The sequence below is a fragment of the Chlamydomonas reinhardtii genome, chromosome 13 (assembly GCF_000002595.2).
Source record: "Chlamydomonas reinhardtii strain CC-503 cw92 mt+ chromosome 13, whole genome shotgun sequence".
In the NCBI taxonomy this organism is placed as follows: Eukaryota; Viridiplantae; Chlorophyta; class Chlorophyceae; order Chlamydomonadales; family Chlamydomonadaceae; genus Chlamydomonas; species Chlamydomonas reinhardtii.
In genome coordinates, this window is record NC_057016.1 from 483,803 (window position 1) to 500,055 (window position 16,253).

Below are 16,253 nucleotides of genomic sequence, written 5' to 3' on the forward strand. Positions count from 1 at the left end.
GTTTCATGTCATAGCCCGAGCGAGCTAATCTGCACGCCACATTTGGAACCTTCATGGGCTCGTTCATGGGAAACCAAACCGAAGTCGGAAAGGCCACCAGGGACTCTGTGACGCGAGACGTCATATGTGCTGCGATTGCAATGGGGTTCTAAACTTGTGAATTGAGCCACCTCAGCCAAGATGTTCTAAAATTGAAACCAGCGCGCTTACTGAGCGGCTGGCGCGATGGCTCTCTTTGCAGACTCCGATACTGTCTGCGAAGTCTGCGGATGCGGCGCTCAGGCGTCGGAGTGGCTAATCAACTGCAAAAACAGCGCATGGCAAGTTTCTGAGCGCGGGACTTTCGACTGTGAGCCAGGATGCTTGCGTGCGCGCAAGGATGCGCTCATTTTGAGACTAGCATCCAAATTGTTCAACCTAGATGGCTTAAGAGGGCAGGCATTGCACGGCGGGCCTGCAGCGGGCACGCCAGTACTTGGTCCGACGGCCGCCGTCCAGGTGTCTTAGCGTTGCGCGTGTGTCCTGACCCCGCAGGTGCGGCCGGGCGCGCCATGTGTACTGCTGCGACGGCCTGGTGCCCACCAAGCAGCTAGAGAGGGACAATGAGTACGGCACGCTGGAGTGCTCCGTGTGTGCTCCGGCAGGTGAGCAGCCGCTGCGTACCCCAGCCAAAACAGCCCCTCCTTCCCAGCCGCCTCCAGCACACCCTGGGATCTGGCGCCGAACGGCCGAAGGCCACATAACACGAATAAGGTCTCCAATGGCAAGTAGCTTTCTTTCCGTGCCTCTTGTTTGGCCCCCTCATGCAAACCCCTCCGTCCCTGGAATCCCACAGTGGTGCCGCGGCCAAAGAAGCAGGCGGCCAAGGCGCGCAAGGGCGCGGCAGCCAAAGCCGATCACCCGCCCAGCGCCTTCGCGCACCAGGATGCACAGCAGGCAATGGAGGAGGGCAGGCCGGAGGTTGGTGCCGCCGCGGGAGAGGCGGGCGACGGCGGAGAGATGGGCAGCGGCAGCGGGAGCGGCGGCAGTGGGGGCGGCGGCAGCGGCAGTGCGGAAGGCGCAGCGGCAGCGGCAGATGCGGCGGGGACGGACTTTGAGTTTGTAGTGAACCCCGGCGGTGAGCGGTCCGTAGAGGTGAAGACGGAGGCAAGCGGAAGCCGGCTTCCCGCCGCGGGCTCGAGCGGCACCGGTGCGGCGCCAGGCCCGTCCACCAGTCAGCCAAAGCAGCAGCAGCAGCAGCAGCAGCCACAGCCGCAGCAGCAGCCACTGCGGTCCGGCGGGAGCTCCGGTGCGGCACGAGGCGGGGCCGCAGCTGCAGGGGCAGGGGCAACACATGCAGCCAGTGCGGCGGCAGCGGCAGCTCCCGAGCCCGGCTCGGGCTCGCTCAGTGGACGCGGCAGCGGCGCCAACAGCGCCACCGGCGGCGGCCTTGTCAACCAGTTCAAGGGCCTGCTGCGCGGTGAGGCCCGCCACACGGTGCCCCTGGACGTCGCGGCTGCACCGCCGCTGCCGCCGCAGGCAGCCGGCGGTCGGAAGCGCGTCAAGGTGCAGGTGGGCCCGGCGGCGGCGACGCGGGCTGATGCTGACGACATAGGCGTGTTTGACGACCTGGGTCGCTCGCCGCTGAAGCCCCTGGGCCGCCCGGGCGCTGCCGGCGCAGCGGGGTCGATGGCAGGAGCGGGCGGAGCGGCAGGGGCGGGCGCAGCGGCGGGGGCGGGCGCAGGGGTGGCGTCGACGACAGGAGCGGGCGCAGCGGCAGGAGCGGGCGCAGCGGCGGGGGCAGGAACGGGCCCAGCGGCGGGGCGCGCCGGCGGGGCGGCAGTGGCTGCGCCCTCTGCGGCGCCGCGGCCGCGGGCTGCGGCCCCCACTGGCGCCGGCGGGGCGGCTGCGCAGCCACCGGCAGCGGCGGCCCAACGGGCGGGAGGGCAGCCGGCAGCAGCCCCGGCAGCGGGCGCAGCAGCAGCGGGGGCAACCGCAGGGGCGGCAGCGGGGGCAGCGGCAGCGGGGGCTGCTGGCAGCCCAAGGCCGGCAGGCGCGGGGGCAGCGGCGGGGCCCGCTGCCGCGAACCGGGCGGGGCTTGGGCCTGGCCGCGGCGGCGCTGCAGGTGCAGGTGCAGCTGCTGGCCGCGGGCGTGGTGTGCTGGCGGCGGGCCGCGGCCCGGCCCTGGCAGCTGGGGGCAGGGGCGTTGCGGGGCGGGGGCGAGGCCGCGGCGGCGCCACTTTCAATGCGCTTCAGGTGAGAGCTGCGGCAGGGGTAGCCACATGGTGCATGCATGCAAATGGTGCGATGGTTGCACGGTCAAGGTACGCCTTACGATCATTCGGCTCGCCAAGTATGAGGACACACACGTGTGCTGAAGACCATGCGTTCCGTGTGTGCTGTTGATGTGTGTGCCTTTGCAGCTCATGCTGCCAAGGGCGGGCTCTGGTGGGGCCGCCGGTGCCGCACAGCAGGCGGCCGGGGCGGCGGGTGGCGGCGGCGGCGGGGCGGCGGCAGGTGGCGGCGGGGCGGCGGGAGCCGCCGCCGCCGCGGGCGGCCCGGCCGCAGCAAGTGGTGCGGGCGGCGCCGCCGGGCCGGCTGGGGCTGCTGGGGCTGCTGCTGCAGGCGAGGCGCCGGCGGCGGGGCGGCATCAGGTGGAGGAGGACGAACTGGGCAAGTGGCCGGGCTCACTGCCCACCAGCGTCGTGGGCGACCGGGCCCAATTCAATGGCATGGTAAGCGCCGGCTATCGACGGCCTGCAGGCGCCGTCCTGACTGCCGTAGTGCGACTCGTGAGTATCTCCATGGAAGATCCATGCCCCCTAGCTTCCGACACCTTGCATTACATAACCATGTGTACATTTGGGCTGCGCAGCAACTGGGCGTGGCGCTGTCGGCTCGGGCGCTGCCTGAGCCCATGCGGCGGCTTGTGGAGATGGGCAATCGGGAAATGCAGCAGCAGTGTGAGCGGCTCAAGGCGGCTGGGCGCGGCGCGGCAGAGCCGCCGCTAGTGTCGTGGGAGCTGACGCCGCTGGAGGCGGTGCCGGCGGATATCAAGGACGTGCTCGAGTGAGTGAGGGGCGCCCCGTTGCGCCATGCGAGTTCTGCACACCTGGGGTACTTATGGCGCGCTGTGGCGTGGCCTGGCTTGGCGCAAGCAGCGGAGACCGTGTCGGCCACCGACATCCGTACGGTCGTACACATACCCAGCATCCTGCCGGTTATCCGCCCACCCGCCCACCCGCTCACGCCGCACACGCACAGGCACTACCAGGAGCATGAGGCGGACGCCACGTGTGCGCTGCTTATCCTCAAGTACGCGCTGGGCGATGCGGGGGAAGACTTCCAGCGGCTCTACATGTGAGTGCAGGAAAGGAGGGCGGGAGGGTGCCCGTGAGAGGTACCAGTGGGAGATTGCATATGTGTGTGTGTGTGTGTGTGTGTGTTTGTATTTATGCCCTTGTGCTTGGCCGCACCCACACTGCCTGCATCCCCACTGGCCGCACCCGCAACGGCCACACAGGGCGCTGGAGGCCGCGCTGCCCACCCACCTACTGGCCCTGGACATTCGCTTCCTGGCCCAACACCCCGAGCGCCTGCGCGACCTGCCCGTCCTCCGGCGCCTGCTGGAGGCGCCCGGTGGCGGCGGCGGCGGCGGCGGTGCGGCGCCGGCCCCGGCCTACCGGCTCTTCTTCGCGCCGCACCAGCGGAATGAGGTCAAGGGGCTGCTGTGCCTGACAGGCAGCCGCGAGCACGTGAGTGCGCCGCCGGACGCAGGGGGGGGCGCAGCGCGCAGCGAGAGCGCCGCAGCCTGGACCGCAGCCTTGGGTTGCTTGACCTGTTCTGTGGTGGTGAGGCGCGATGTCGTTTGTGCTGACCTGGCGGGGTGCCGTGCCTGTGCAATGCCTTTCCCCTATGTGCAGATCCACAGGAGTGCCACGTGGGTGGTCAGCTGGGACCGGGCCCAGTCCATCGCACGGTGGCACAAGGATGCCCAGGTGGGGGAGTGCCGTCATTTCCACGGGACGCGCCGGGTATTTGGAGGTGTAGGATGCACAGTGCATGAGCTGCATGCGTGCCCTTTTGGGCACAGCCCTTTGGTGCGCGGCGCTCCTCCAGCGCCGGCTTGCCGCCCGCTGGCACACACGCCCTTGTCAACCCGCTGTACCGGGCGCCCTACTCCGTCTCCTCATGTACGCGTTCCTTGTGCCTTGGTCGCGTGTGCAGGGCAAGTGGGTTCCGCCCAGCGCGGAGGAGCCGCAACAGCCGGACCAGCAGCAGCAGCAGCAGCAGCAGCCGGCGAAGCGCGAGAAAAAGAAGGTGCACTTTGACAGGCGCGCCCTCGAGGAGGAGCCGCCAGCCATGTCGGCCGCGGCGGCGGAGGCTCGCGCCCTGGCGCGACAGGCGGAGCGCCGGAAGGAGCGCGAAACCTGGGCACGGTTGTGAGTGCTCGCGTGGACGGGCGCTCGTGGGGTTGCAGGGAATGTGACGCTGGTAGCAGGGCAGGGCAGGGCGTGGTAAGCTGGATGCAACGAGCTGAGCTGTTTGCAGACATGTCACCTGCTTGTGGGCCTGCTTTTGCTGCGTGCACAGGCACGATCGCACGCAGAAACAAGGTGGCCAGGCTGCAGCAGAAGCCGAACAGGAGGAAGACGGTGCCGAGGAGCAGGAGGCTGGCGAGCAAGGGGCGCCCGCGGCCGACGCTGCCAGTGGCACGCCGCAGAATGGGCCGGCAGCAGCAGCGCCCGGGGCCGCAGGAGCAGCGGTAGCGGCAGTAGCTCCGCCTGCTGCCACTACCGCCACCGCTGTTGACGTAACTTCTACTGCTGCAACAGCTACAGCTGCTGCCGCTGCAACGCCCCCGCCTCCGGGTGCGGCGGATCAGGGCAGTAGTGATGACATGGAACTCGACACCCCACTTGCCGGCGACACCCCACTTGCTGGCGACGTCTCAGTTGCCGGCGACACTCCGTATGCCGGCGGTACCGACCGCGCGGCTCCCGAATCTGCTGCTTCTGCTGGTGCCTGCGACGCCGCGGCAGCGCAGGCCGCCGCGGAGGCGCAACCTGCGGCAGAGGCACAGGCCGCTCCGGCTCAGCCCCCGACAGCACTCCTGGAGCCGGCCCCTCCGGCGCCGTCCCAGCCGCGCAGCGACGTGGACATGGACCTGGACGGGGACGGGGACGGGGACGGGGTGGGTGAAGGCGCAACGACAGTGGCGGGAGCGGGCGGGCCGGGTGAAGATGCGGCGGATCACGAGCCGCCCAAGTCACCGGGCCGTGGAAAGGGCGACGGTGGCAGCTCTGGCCGGCAGCCCGCCTCAGGGGCCACGGGCGCCGCCCTGCCCGCAGCCGCGACAGCGGCGATGGTAGACGCGGGCGCGACAGGACCGGAGGACGTCCCAGAGGAGGAACCGGCGGCGGCATTGGAGGCGGAAGCGGAGGAGGAGCAGCAGGCGGCTGGCGCGCCGGTGGGCTGGCGGACGCATGCGGCGGCGGTCGCCGCCGAGCTGCCCAGCTGGAAGAGGCTGGTGGGCTTTGTGCCGTGCAGCTCGGGTCCGCGGGAGCAGCGCAGTGAAGGGCGTGGAAGCGGCGGCGGCGAGGGCCAGGGCACGGTGGAAGCGGAGGCGGAGGCGGAGGCGCTGATGCAGGAGGTGGAGGCGGCGATGACTGGCGGTGGCGGTGGCGGCGACGCCGGCAGCAGCGTCAGTGGCGGCGGCGGCATGTTCACCTGGCGCAGTGTGTTCCTAGACGTACATGGCCGCGGCGTCGGCGGCTCACGCAAGCGTCGGCGGCATGATGGCCTGAGTGATGATGACAGTGATGGTGGGTTCGGGAAGGAGGAGAAGGAGGAGGCCGGAAGCAGCGGCGGAAGCGTTGGGGACGGCGGCGAGGGCGCGCGCGCTGGCGCGGCGGCCGCGCACGCGGCGGCGTTGGCGGTGCGGCGGGCGCTGTCCCGGGGGTGCTGGGACTGGTCGCGCGTGGCTCTACCGGTGCTGCAGGCGGCGGTGATGGAGCATCGGGCCGGCGGGCCGGCGGCGGAGCTGCGGACCCAACTGGGCACGCTGTGGAGCGACCTGCAGGTTTGTGTCTTCTGTTCTTTGGGGGGTTTCACCAGTCGCCAGCGCATGCGTTCACAAGCAATGACGGGTTCACTCTGACGCCGCTGTTTGTGCGGTGCCCCTGTCAGATGATCCTGCGGCTGCCGCTTCGCGCGCTGCGGCTGCGGCTGGTGGCTGACGCGGAGGAGGCGGCGCGGCTGCGGCCGGGGCTGGAGGCGGCGGCGCGCACCCTTGGGCTGCGGTGGGAGCACGGCCTGCCGGATGCCCCTTTCGGCGGGCTGGACCGCATCCACGTGAGTGTCGGCGCCCGACACACGCATACGCACACACATACATTCACATGTGCACACCAACACACATGCACACACATGCATACACACCCATGCACACACATTTGCATGGTGCCCTTTCATGCACGGCAGTGCATTGGCAGGCGGGTGCTCAAGTTTTGTTTCCCTTGATGCGCGGTCTTATCGCACGTGTGTGTGTGCATATGTGTGTGTACATGTATGTGTGTGCCGCCCGCAGGTTCTGGCTCTGGGCCGCTCCGCACTCACCGGCCTGGACCGGCACCGCGGCGTGGTGCTCAAGAGTGCGGCGCTGCACCCGGTGCAGCTGGTCAGGTGCGAAGGCGTTGTGGGGACAAGGGAGGGTGCAGCTGTTCAGGTGCGGAGGCGTTGTAGGGACAAGGGAGGGGGCAGCTGGTCAGGTGCGGAGGCGTTGTGGGGACAAGGGAGGGTGCAGCTGGTCAGGTGCGAAGGCGTTGTGGGGACAAGGGAGGGGGCAGCTGGTCAGGTGCGGAGGCGTTGTGGGGACAAGGGAGGGGGCAGCTGGTCAGGTGCGGAGGCGTTGTGGGGACAAGGTAGGGTGCAGCGGGTCAGGTGCGGAGGCGTTGTGGGGACAAGGTAGGGTGCAGCTGGTCAGGTGCGGAGGCGTTGTGGGGACAAGGGAGGGGGCAGCTGGTCAGGTGCGAAGGCGTTGTGGGGACAAGGGAGGGGGCAGCTGGTCAGGTGCGGAGGCGTTGTGGGGACAAGGTAGGGTGCAGCTGGTCAGGTGCGAAGGCGTTGTGGGGACAAGGGAGGGTGCAGCTGGTCAGGTGCGGAGGTGTTGTAGGGACAAGGGAGGGGCAGCTGGTCAGGTGCGGAGGCGTTGTGGGGACAAGGGAGGGTGCAGCTGGTCAGGTGCGAAGGCGTTGTGGGGACAAGGGAGGGTGCAGCTGGTCAGGTGCGGAGGCGTTGTGGGGACAAGGGAGGGGCAGCTGGTCAAGTGCGGAGGCGTTGTGGGGACAAGGGAGGGTGCAGCTGGTCAGGTGCGGAGGCGTTGTTGGGACAAGGGAGGGGCAGCTGGTCGAGTGCGGAGGCGTTGTAGGGACAAGGGAGGGGCAGCTGGTCGAGTGCGCGCTCGGCGCAGGGGGTTGACAAAGGGGTGGAAGGGGCGGTGATGCAAGCGTCAGCTGCGCTGCTCATCGCGTGTTTGGTGCTGTGCTGCCCACCGCAGTGCCTACGAGGTGGTCGCGGGACTGGCGCGGTTGACACGGTCCGTCAAGGAAGCTCGCCTGCAGCAGCAGCAGCCGCAGCAGCAGCAGCAGCAGCAGCCGCAGCAGCAGCAGCAGCAGGATCGGCAAGCGGGCAGGGCGGCTGCAGCCGCGGCAGCACCTGACTCGGACTCCGAGAATGAGCCTCTGGCGCTGAGGCGGTCGCGATCGAGCACCCAGCGGCCGCCGCCGCCGCGGGACGCAGCAGCCGAGGACGCGCCGCTCAGGGCCGCCGCCAGTGCCGACCGGCGACCTCCAGGAGCGGCGCCTGGTGCGAATGGGACGGCGCGTCCGCGAGCCGGCCAGGAGCCCACACAGACGTTGGAGGCGGTGCTGCGTCTGGCGGCAGCTCACAGTGGCGGTGGTGGCGGTGGTGGCGGCGGTGGCAGCGGGCGCGCCGGCGGGCGAGACGGCGGCTTCAGTGTGCGGCGGGAGGCGTGCCGGCCGCTGCTGCCCAACTGCGTGGCGGTGGTGATGGATGCGGCGGTGAGGGGGCCCGGGGTTGCAGCTGGCGGGGAGGGGTGACTTGCTTGCTTGGTCACCACGGCATTACGCCGTTCCTCATTAGTCCGTGCTTTGCTCGTGAGCAGAACACCACCTAACGTGTACCAAGCCTCTCCTCGTCCTGTCCCGGCTTTCTACCCTGCACATGCGACACTGCACACCTTACTCCTGTGAGCTCCGCAACTCACTCCACTTCCCCAAACCCCTGCCCCGCGCCCCGCGCTGGCCTCAGGGCTTCCTGTCCACTCCCCCCACCGTCCTGGAGCAGTTGCTGGGCTGCCTGGCAGCCGGCTCCGAGTCCGCCGCCGCCGCCGCCGCCGCCAGCAGCAGACACTCGCACCCGCACCCGCACCCGCACCCGGGCGCCGCCAACGGCCACGCGGGCAGCAACGGCACGGCTTCGACTGGTGCCGGCGCCTCCGCTGCCGCTGACGCGGGCGGTCTGTCGGGCTGGGCTGCCAGCAGTGGGCCGTGGGCGGTGTACATGCGCGCCTCCGACCTGGCGGCGGTCAGGGCGGCGCTGGGGTTGCGGGATGGGGCAGAGGCGGGAGCGGACGGCGGCGGCGAGGAGGCGGGGAAGGAGGAGGAGGAGGAGCGGCGGGCGCGGCGGGAGGTGCTGAGCCGGCTACTGGTCGGGTCGGGCTACAGTGGTGGTGGTGGTTGTGCCAGTGGTGATGGCGGCGGCGCCGCTGCGGCCGCCGCTGGCGAGGGCCCGGCGCTGCTGCGGCTGCTCAAGCCGGATGAGGAGGCGTCTGGGTCCGGGCCTGAGCTGGTGCGTGTGCGCGTGTGCGCAAGGTGTGCGCTAAGGCTTGCAACTGCGCTCGTCCATTCGTTATTGTGCCAGAAGAGATTGGAGTAAGCGACACGGGGATGGGATGGCTGGCTTGCTATGGCCACCTGCCTTGTAGCCCTCTGCCCCACACTTGCTCACACACAAACACGCAAACACGCACGCGCCTTACACGCCCACCGGGCCCTCACGCTCGCCCCACTCTCCCCACCCCCACTCCCCCCGCCCCGCCCACCCGGCAGGTGTTGTTCGATGCGGTGCGGCTGATGCACGTGAGCCGGCCCGCGCGCCTGGTGGTGGCGGCGTACGGCGCCGCCGCCGCGCCGCAGCTGACGAGCAAGGGGCGGCGCGCCAAGGACGTGCTGTGCGGCGCGGTGCAGGAGGTGGTGGCGCTGCTGGACCTGCTGCTGCAGCCCGTGTGGCAGGCGCGCTGGCAGGCGCTGGCGGCGGCAGGTGGGAAGGATGGAGGGTGGTGGAGAGGGAGTTTGGCGGGGAGGTGGTGGGGAATGGGCGTGGAGAGCGGGGGGGGGGGGAAGTTGGGGCGTGTTGGGACGGGGCTGTGGGGACGCGGAGGAGCAGAACAGCGGGAGCAGGAGCGGGCGTGGTGCGCTGCCGGGGAGGCTGTGCGGGAAGGTGAAGAATGCCAAGTCTGTCCTCCTGCCGCTGATGCCCTTCCGCAGAGGACATCGCAAGGGCGAGTGAGCCATCAACACGAGTCGCCTGACCTGTACATGCAGCAGGACTAGCAGGTGGACTAGCTAGCTGTGCTGGCGTGATGGCGCCAGCCTGTGGGAGCGTCCAACTCTGCTAAGATGTAAATGAGGAGCGATGTCAGCGGAGCGTACGGCAACCATACTCAAGTTTCCGGCATGCTGGTGGGGCGGAGCTGTCGCACTAAGATGGCCCCAATCGCTACCGTATTGCTCGCGTACGGTAGGTTGTGACTACATCGACGTTGTGCCAAGTTTAGGCTACGAAATGGTCGGGTTCGTGCGTTGATGAACTTTTGTATGTGGTGGACAGGCATTTGCACAAGGCTTTTGCCTGGGAAGTGGGGCTGCATGCGCTGCACATACGTCAGCGGTGCTCGTAATTGCGGCCTCATGTGTGTGTGTATCACTAGCGCACTTGTCATGCCCTACCGGCATAAAACTGATAGTACCTTATGGACGCAGGCGGCCTTTGCATAGCAAGCACGCAGCTGAGGGGTGCAGCGGCACTTCGCTACGGCAATCACGTGCCCTGAACACTGTTACAATATGAACATGTTGGGGGTATTGTCCGAGAAATGGAGAGTGTAGTTTGTGATGGCAGGACTCACGCTTTTCGTTTTGCTTGTGCTAGCTTACTGGCCTCGGATCTACAACGTCATGTTCGCTTGTTTGCTTGTGTTGCGTTTTGTCAAGCACGTCGATAACAGGATTGGCAGCGGGCGCCCTGGACCTTTGAAGGTTGGGGTGCAGCCTTGGGTGCAGCCTGGAGCGTGTTACGGATGAGGCACAGAGGCAGAGCAAAATTGTTGGCCTTGGAACGTCTGCAGGGGCCCCGATCTCGCCCAAAGCGGGCGGGCGGGGGGTATGGGGGGCTGCAAGACTGCATGGTGGGAGTTGCAAGGCCGCCGGTTGGCTCGCCCCCCAAAGGGGGGCGACAGCCTTAGTCCTCGGCAAGAACCTTACATTAGGGTTGTTGTCTTTTTTGCTTGTTTCGGCTATCAGTACAGCCTTCGACGGGCTATTTATCGAATGCAGAAACTCTTGAAAACAATGAACACATGAAAACGGGCACTAAAGTGCACCGCCCCGGGCCATGAGGCCAAAGCCGACGAAAGCCAAGGTCTAGGCAAAGCCAATGCCAAATATCCTCGAGGGATAGCACCTGCTGGGCTCAACGCTTTGAGGCCGCACTTACAAAGTTGCTTGCCCTGGCGCTCCAACACGATCCAACCCTCCCCTGCTCCAGTCTCCTCTCCCAACCTCGCTCACGACACAATGCGCTCACAGCCCGTCCTGCACACTGCCACCCCGCTATTCCACACTTGACTGTGAGTCCCCACAAAGGGCGAGCCATCGCGCTGCGGAGCTGGGAGGTTTCACCGTGTGCTCACCAAGGTGCCCACTGCACTCGACACGAATGAGCCCCCACGACCGCGAACCCCACGACCGCCCCCATGAAACTGCGCGACCTCAAAACATACCACACACGAATTCCGCACGCTGCATTTCCTTAGTCCACTAGCACCTTGCAAAAACTGAGATGCGAATGTCAGAAATTGAAGGCTACCTCGCTTGGTGACCTGGACCGGACAGGAACAGGGAGTAACTACAAATGGAGCGAATTGAGGACGGATACGTAAAATGCGCCTCCCAGGTCACTGCAGACTTGCTGGCATGCAGCATCCGCTTGCAGAGGCTTCTCGCAGCTGCAGACCTGTTCCCTCTCGGTGAGGCAATCAGCTTATTTACGGTCTAAGTCATCCAAGAAATGTATTGGAAGTCTGGGCGCGCTGGGCGAACGCCGGAGTCCGTCGTTTGCCCGTGCAACAGGTCCACGCGGAGGTCAATGCACCGCCTCCGCTCGCCTCTACCGCGCAGAACCCCTCGGCCTCACCCACCCGCACCGCAGGCGGCCTGTATGAGGGGCACTATGCGGAGCAGGCCATCCGTCGATACTGGGACCTGTGGATGCCGCTGCTGTTGCAGCACCAGAGGACGCGCGATCCCGCCCAGGCCGCACTGCTGGTGGCGCCGCTGGATGTCCAGGTGTGTCCAGGGCGGGCCCTGAGTCCGAGTTGCACGCAGCTGTCGACCGCGGCCTCAATGCCTCATGCACATGCCATAGTCGCAATGTCCTGGCGCTGAGGAACAGAACAGCGGACTCCTCTGTGTGGCGCAACCGACTGGGCATTGATGGAGATCATGGCTGCATCCTCGCCACCCCTACCGCATCCTTTCCCGCCCTCTCTGGCGCGACTGGATTTCCGCTGCAAGGCCTATCCTGGCTCCTGGTTCACCACCCCTCCCCCGCCGGCCATTCCCCGCCCCCCTCAAAAACCCTGCGGCCCTTGCAGTGGGCCTGGTTCGTGCACCGGCTCAACCCCAACAAGTACTTGGACGACTGCCGCGCGCGCTTCGGCCGGGAGCTGCACCCCGCCAGCCCACAGCAGGCACTGGGATTCAGCGGCTGCGGCCTAGGCTGTAGCAGCAGCAGCAGCGGCAGTAGCAGTAGCAGCGCCTGTGGCGCCGGCAGTAGCAAGGGGCCGCACACGGGCGCTGGCGCTGTGTCGGCAGCCGGCGGCGTGCAAGCCCTGAGCGAGAGCGAGGAGTACACGCGGCGGGTGCGTTGTTCAAGTGCGAAGGGCTTCCCTTACTGGCCGTCTCATTGGTGTGGCGGAGTGCACAGAGCGGGTGCCCATGCCGATGGAAGCAACTGCTGTCGTGACATTCGCCAGTACGGCACTTTCGCCCTGACCTTAGTGGGGCTGTCGTGTTTGCTGGCGCAGGCATGGGCAGCCGCCTACCCCGCGGGCCCAGGTCTGCCGCCGGAGCACCTGCACTGGCCGCCCGCGCCCGCCTGGCTCCCAGGGGCGGCAGCAGCAGCAGCAGCAGCAGCAGCAGCAGCGGGGGCACAACACGCCGCCCGGCACACGCCACGGCAGGCGACATCAGGACCCACTGGGGACAAGGAGCAAGGGGCTGCTGGCGCGGGGTCTGGCGCAGGTACCGGGCCACCCCTGGAGCAGGCGGCGGCGGCGGCGGCGGCGGTCAAGGACGAAGGCGGCCAGGACCAGGGCAGGGCGGCGGCGGCAGCTGGCAGCACGGCCTCGGTGCGCAGCTACGTGATTGAGGCCATGCCGCGACAGGGCCGCTTCCTGCACCAGGTGGGGGGGCGGGGGAAGGGGGTTAACGTTGAAGGGGGAAGGGGGAAATGTGTGCAAGAGCAATCCCACGCCGTATGAGCTACGTCGTGCCTTTGTCTGTCGCCTCTACACCTCCTTCTCCATCTCCACGTCCTCCTGCTCCTGCTGCTCCCTCCCTCCCTCCCCCCCCTCTCTCTCTCCCCCCTCCCTTGCACAGGTGCTTCGCGCCCCCTACTTCAGCCACTCCTGGCTGGCCGCCGGCGTGCGCCGCTACCTGCGCTTCCTGGCCATGGCCCGCAGCCGGGCGCCCGGGGAGCCACTGCTGGTGCCCATGTACGACATCGACCTGGCGGTGGGTGGGGCGGGGTGGGGGAAGAAGGGAGGGGGAGGGGGGGATAGGTTATTCCGGAAACTAATAAACAACCAAGAGCCCGAGCCAGGGGGTATAATATGGGGAGGGGGAGCGATGAAATGTTTTGTTGGGACGCGTTGAACCCCGATGCTACCTTCACACCCGGCGTCTCCTGTCCTCACGTGTGTGCAGTGGCATTCGCACATGGCCCTCAGCGGCGCCTACGCCGCAGACTGCCGCGCGCTGCTGCCCAGTGGCAGTAGCAGTGGCGGCAGTGGCGACAGTGGCGGCGGCGGCGGTGGCGGCGGCAGAGTGCTGGGGCATGACGACGGGCTGGCGGGGCCGGCGCTGGCTGACCCCTTCGCCTACACCCGCCGCAAATACGAGGTGGGGCGAGTGCGGGAAGCCTCCCCTGCCGTCCCCCCCCCCCCACACATACGCTGTGCATCTTGCACCTGATTCATTGGGCTCGTGTATTTATTTCCTTCCCAACAAACACACACAGTCTCTCTCACACATATACACTTGTGTGCTCGCCCACACAGACGGATCTGGGTCTGATGTACAACGTGGCACCCACACGCCGCATACCCACCAGCCTGGCACACCCCCTGGTGGCCGCCGTGTGGCCCCTGGCCGCCGTGCTGGTCGACCCCCGGCCGCCCGCGCCGCCGCCGCCGCCGCCCCGCGCCGTGCGGGCCCAGCTGTCGGGCCAGGCGCGGGAGCCGCCGCGGCTGCTGTCCTGCACAGTGGTGGCGGCTGACGGCGGCGTGTCCTGGGGCCCCGGCGGCGCCCGCAACCCCGAGGCGGCGGCGGCGGCGGCTTTGGCTGGCAGTAGCAGGCGCAGCGGCAGCAGCAGCCACAAGGGCAAGGCGGCAGGCGCGGCTGGAGGTACAGCCGGTGGCAGTAGCAGCGCCGGGGGCGCGAAGGGCAGCGCCGGGTTTGCTACAGCCACAGGCGAGTGGGCGCGGTGCATGCTGGGCAGTCCCGACCACGTGAAGCGCAGCGGCGCTGTCGGACTGTTCGCGCTGTGGCGGCTGGCGGAGGCGCTGAAGCAGCTGGCTGGGCCGGGCGTGGGCGTCGGCAGTAGCAGCGGTATCGGCAGTAGCAGCAGCGACAGCCGCCGTGGCGGTGGCGGCAGTAGCCGTGGTGCAGGCGGTGGCGGCGGCGGTGGCGGCTGGGGCGGGAGGCCCCACCTGTTCAGCTGCCTACTGGGCGGGGGCGGGGGAGTGGAGGAGGCACGTGTGGATGCGGCATTGAGGTGCGAGGGCCCTGGGCTGTTCTGTGCTGAGACGGGCATTCATGCAAAACAAGCGCAATCGTCAGAATTCGATACCCTATACCGGCTTCTTGGTTAAGCCGTGCTAGCTCCCCGCATTACCCAGTGTCCTCTCCGCTTCGCCCCAACCTGCTTCTCTTCCCTTGGGGATCGGGCTTGGGCATGTACACAGTACCCAACCCCCTCCCATACCGTGTGCCTCCCCGCCCCTACCTCCCCCCCCCCTCCTCCAGCTGCATGACTGCCGACCTGCTGCACCTGTGCGACCCCGCCCACCCGCACTCGCCAGTCACCTCCAATGACCACACCTTCTGGCGCGCCCTGTTCCCACTTCCCGCGGAGGGGGAGGGCAAGGCAGAGCCGCGGACGCCGCCGGGGGCAGGCGCCGCCAGCAAGGCCAGCTCCGCCTCCGCCTCCACGTGTGGGGCGGCGGAGCCGTCCTCCTCCTCGTCCTCCAAAGCAGTGGCCACGGGTGGCACGGCGTGCTCCCCACACGGCCCCACACCAGTCGGAACTGACACAGATACCCCCGGCGTCACCATCAACATCACCGCTGCTGCCTCCGTCGGAGCCGCCGCGCCGCCTGCCGCCCCCACCACCTCCCCATCCTGTCACCCCGGCGCAACGCCGGCACCCGAGTTACTCCCTCCGCCGTGGCTCCCGGCGCCGCCGCGCCCGTCGCGCTTCCCGGCGCCGCCGCCCGCGCTGGACGTGCCGGCCGGCTTCGCGCCCGCCGGCGCCCGCGACGTGGACTGTGTGTGGCTGGCTCCCCACCACTGGGTGCTGCAGGCGCCCGTGTTCTACACACACGCCGACTTCTGCGCCCTGGGCCGCGGCAGGTGGGGGAGGGCAGTGCGTAGGCGAGGGCAGTGGGGGGTGGGGGGTGGGAAGGGGAGGGTAGTGGGGGGTGGGTTGGGTCCTGGCCTCCTAGAGTGTTCGTCTGTGGCCGGCAGAGGTTGGGAGGGCGGGGTGCGTGGGTTGCTTGATGCGTGCGCGTGCGTGCAGTAGACGTACAGGGTGCATGAGTTCTCTGTGAGTGTATGCTTGGCCGGCTGGCTGGCTGGCTGGCCGGCCTGGAAAGCTTTGCCTGCACAAACATGGGCAACATCCCCACTGTCCGCCCTCCGCCTGGTCTTATTGCTGTGCAGCTGGTGCCTCCCGCCGCGCCTGGCCAACCCCGAGGCGTCCGGCGGCAGTGCCGACCCGCGACACCTGCTGCCGCTACAGCCGCTACAGCCGCAACAAGAGCCCCTGGGCAGCACCACCTCCTCAGGCTCGAGCGGCACGCAGCAGCAGCGGCAGCAGCAGCGGCAGTACGCGGATGCTGGGGAAGACTTTTATTTCGAGTGGGAGGAGGAGTGGGATGTGGCAGGGGGTCGTCGCGGTGGCCGTGGGGGGCGGGGTCGTGGGCGCGGCAGTAGCATCAACGCGCTGGGCGCAATTGTGCACTCGCCGCTCTGGCACAAACGGCTGTTGCGGTGCTACAGCCGGGTTTATGCCGAGCTGATGCGGCGGCGAAAGGCGGCTCAGCCGGACCGTGCTACTGCCCTTGCCTGGGGGCTGCCGGTGTGAGGCAGTGAGGCGGAGGTGGGGATGCGAGTGTTCAACGAATGTTACAGAGCCTGTTGCGCTTCAGCACATGATGCAACGAATGTGACGAATGTGTGCAACGAGCAACACGAGCAACCCTGTCTAGCGTGGCCCCGCGCCTTAACTCGTCATGACGAGTTGGCTCATCACACACACCTCAGTCACGCAGTGTTGTGGGCCTGATCGTGGCCGCTGTATGTGTCACCTTCTACGTGTCTACTCGTGGTGTCTACTGCAGGTGTGCCCCAGACATGTGGTCCACCGACACCGTACGTCATGTGTATGTAACCACCAACAGCACCAACAGC

At 67.9% G+C, this 16,253-nt stretch overlaps 2 protein-coding genes across 2 annotated transcripts; both read left to right on the plus strand.

The window, feature by feature from the left end:
- Positions 1–121: 121 nt before the first annotated feature.
- Positions 122–10,653, plus strand: CHLRE_13g565000v5 (uncharacterized protein). The gene is made up of 16 exons (XM_043069247.1): positions 122–320; positions 535–644; positions 836–2,235; positions 2,403–2,714; positions 2,855–3,048; positions 3,244–3,339; positions 3,503–3,734; positions 3,903–3,977; positions 4,207–4,421; positions 4,573–6,061; positions 6,169–6,333; positions 6,569–6,663; positions 7,538–8,060; positions 8,311–8,850; positions 9,111–9,321; positions 9,549–10,653. The coding sequence occupies exons 1-16, from the start codon at positions 226–228 to the stop codon at positions 9,590–9,592; spliced, it is 5,796 nt and encodes a 1,931-aa protein (XP_042917222.1). The 5' UTR covers positions 122–225; the 3' UTR covers positions 9,593–10,653.
- A 48-nt stretch (positions 10,654–10,701) lies between these two features.
- On the plus strand, positions 10,702–16,245 carry CHLRE_13g565050v5 (uncharacterized protein). The gene is made up of 10 exons (XM_043069248.1): positions 10,702–10,909; positions 11,175–11,308; positions 11,491–11,627; positions 11,936–12,202; positions 12,368–12,745; positions 12,942–13,076; positions 13,269–13,463; positions 13,622–14,337; positions 14,589–15,194; positions 15,504–16,245. Exons 2-10 carry the CDS (start codon positions 11,194–11,196, stop codon positions 15,925–15,927), a joined length of 2,973 nt encoding a protein of 990 aa, XP_042917223.1. The 5' UTR covers positions 10,702–10,909; positions 11,175–11,193; the 3' UTR covers positions 15,928–16,245.
- Positions 16,246–16,253: the final 8 nt, after the last annotated feature.

Bases quoted from the DNA above. Each gene is read 5' to 3' on its own strand.
- CHLRE_13g565000v5 (XM_043069247.1), top strand. From the start codon at position 226: ATGGCTCTCTTTGCAGACTCCGATACTGTCTGCGAAGTCTGCGGATGC. The intron at 2,236-2,402 runs GTGAGAGCTGCG...GTGCCTTTGCAG, and splicing joins CCACTTTCAATGCGCTTCAG to CTCATGCTGCCAAGGGCGGG. The intron at 6,334-6,568 runs GTGAGTGTCGGC...TGCCGCCCGCAG, and splicing joins GCGGGCTGGACCGCATCCAC to GTTCTGGCTCTGGGCCGCTC.
- CHLRE_13g565050v5 (XM_043069248.1), top strand. From the start codon at position 11,194: ATGGAGCGAATTGAGGACGGATACGTAAAATGCGCCTCCCAGGTCACT. The intron at 11,309-11,490 runs GTGAGGCAATCA...CCCGCACCGCAG, and splicing joins TGCAGACCTGTTCCCTCTCG to GCGGCCTGTATGAGGGGCAC. The intron at 13,077-13,268 runs GTGGGTGGGGCG...ACGTGTGTGCAG, and splicing joins TGTACGACATCGACCTGGCG to TGGCATTCGCACATGGCCCT.